The sequence below is a fragment of the Pseudomyrmex gracilis genome, unplaced genomic scaffold (assembly GCF_002006095.1).
Source record: "Pseudomyrmex gracilis isolate BER0280 unplaced genomic scaffold, ASM200609v1 scaffold_24, whole genome shotgun sequence".
NCBI classification, from domain to species: Eukaryota; Metazoa; Arthropoda; class Insecta; order Hymenoptera; family Formicidae; genus Pseudomyrmex; species Pseudomyrmex gracilis.
This window is the reverse complement of record NW_018020608.1, coordinates 780,150-782,489: the sequence shown is the minus strand read 5'-3', so window position 1 is coordinate 782,489 and position 2,340 is coordinate 780,150. Positions and strand designations below refer to the sequence as shown.

General features: G+C 38.1%; 1 protein-coding gene across 1 annotated transcript in view; it reads left to right on the top strand.

Annotated features, from left to right (window-relative positions):
- The first annotated feature begins 156 nt into the window (after positions 1 to 156).
- The window catches only part of LOC109852061 (pentatricopeptide repeat-containing protein 2, mitochondrial-like), a 3,056-nt gene continuing 872 nt past the window's right edge, over positions 157 to 2,340 (top strand). The window contains exons 1-3 of the mRNA XM_020422878.1: positions 157 to 333; positions 772 to 1,295; positions 1,379 to 1,678. Of these exons, the coding sequence (XP_020278467.1) occupies positions 252 to 333; positions 772 to 1,295; positions 1,379 to 1,678 (906 nt within the window). The 5' untranslated portion in view covers positions 157 to 251. The remainder of the gene's footprint in view (positions 334 to 771; positions 1,296 to 1,378; positions 1,679 to 2,340) is intronic.

Below are 2,340 nucleotides of genomic sequence, written 5' to 3'. Positions count from 1 at the left end.
GTGTGTCACCTTTATATTTACATTTTTTTAAAAATTTTAAATGAAATAATCGGTTCCAGTGACAGTACCCCATATTACTTGTTTTAGATACTTTTGTGACGTTATAAACGCCGCGCATGCGCGTACAGCCTCTCCAATATCGGAACACTGATTTCTTCTCTAGCTTCGTTTCTTGCGCTAATCAAAGATATCTTTCACGTTGTCCAGGTGAACGGAATTTTTAATACAAGAAAAAAGGATTATACGAAACAATGGCGGCGACAATGAGATGTCTAATGAAGCTCAATGTGGGACTGGCGTACAAGACTCTTCTGAGAAGCAGCGTCATAAATCGTACGTAATGTCGACTTAACCTTGCGTCACAATTGCGACAGTCTTGTATTTTGCGGTTTTACGCATTCAGCGATTTTATTAGTACACGAGTACGTTTGCCAAATTAATTTAGGATTATTTATCCGGTATATTACGTAACTTGATTGAAATTGGTACATTGTATATATACATACACATATATATGCCATGTATCTCTTGAAAAATGGTCAAACTAGTGTAAGTTAATTTTTGATTGGTTTCTTTGTGAGAAGATAAGTTTTGAAAAAAAAAAAATCATGAAGAAACAGAATTTGTTAAAGAACAACTTTTATCGTGTAAATTACAAAGACGAGAATCTTTTGACTTTTACTCTCACACACACACACAATAGTTTTACTCTCGTATACACACAAGTGTTTTTTTATTACACACAAAACTTAACAATTTGATATCTTGTAGCATGTAGATTTCTATATTCCGAGAGAAGTCTAGGCTTGCAAGGATACGAAAATGCACGACTAAACTTTCGCAATCAGTTCTTAAATGTCGAGGACACATTTCGTACAAAGATGCAAGAAGTATGTGAGTCAGAGTCGAGTATGATCTTCACGGAAGACCTAAAGTCCATGTTGCACTTGGCTCAAAAGAAACCGGAAGACATTGAACTACTGATCAAAATGATAACAAAGTTTAACAAGCAAAACAAAGAGATGAAATTTGGCACATTTATCTTTGGACCAGTGGTGATGCGCACTCTTTACTATCTTGATGAACCAGAACTTGCGCTTACCGCTTTCAAAGATCCTCAATTTGAGAATTTCTTCGATCAGTTCATCTCCTATCAGATTCTTTTGTGTTTGTTGTACAAACACAAAAAGTACGCAGAAATGAGAGAGGTATATGACATAATTAAAACCAAGCGCATAGTAAATGGATATCCCAAGAATTCCTCGATATTAGTCATGGCAGCTTGTTACAAAGAGGTGAGATTTTTGCGAGGTAATTAAACTTCAACTTACACAAGTCTTTGTCTTCTACATCATTATCCTGATGTGTTTTTTTTTAGAATACACCAGAAACGTTAGAATATGCAGTAAATCTTTGGAAAGAAATAAATGAAAAAGGATTCACGTTTATGCGTAGAGCCACGACATTTTTAACTGCTCTGGCTATTAAACAGAATGCACCTCACATAGCTATAGAAATCATGTCTACGATACGAGAAGCTCGGTATATCGACATAAGATGTCTGAAGGTCTGGGCGTACACAGAGTTGAAGAGATTTACCGAGATAGTTCCCATTATCAGGTCGTCCTTAGAACACGACAGACCAAATGCCATGAAAGAACGTTACTTTACCGATGTGGTACGTATTTAAATTGCGAGTTGCGCAGCGCGTGCACACACGCTACGTCTTTTTTTTCCTCCGCATTTGGACCGAGAAGTGCGCGTTTGGAATAGAATATATCATACCTATTGTTGCCCCTTTTCCGCGTTGCCGATTGGTTAGTTGGTTGATCGAGTCGAATCGAATCGGTAAGATCGAGAGAGTAAATAATGAAAAGCGATTTTAAGACAGTTTGTCTATATGTAGAGAAAATTAAAAACGTAACTAAAATCACGTGACAGGAAAGAGTAGAAAAACAACACGTGAAAATAACGTGGCTGTAATTTATATTATATATAACATTAAATAATACATATTATACATATAATTTATTATATATTTATAATATTATACTTTATATTGTATTATATGTGTATTATATACATATTTATAATATTATACTTTATATTGTATTATATGTATTATATACATACTACAGTAATGTCACTGACCTCGGCCGCGCGGCCTTGGCGGGTTCATTGACCTCGGCCGCGCGGCCTTGGCGGGGTCATTGACCTCGGCCGCGCGGCCTTGGTGGAGGGGGGTCACTGACCTCAGCCGCGCGGCCTTGGCGGGGCACTGACCTCGGCCGCGCGGCCTTGGCGGGTCACTGACCTCGGCCGCGCGGCCTTGGTGGGGGG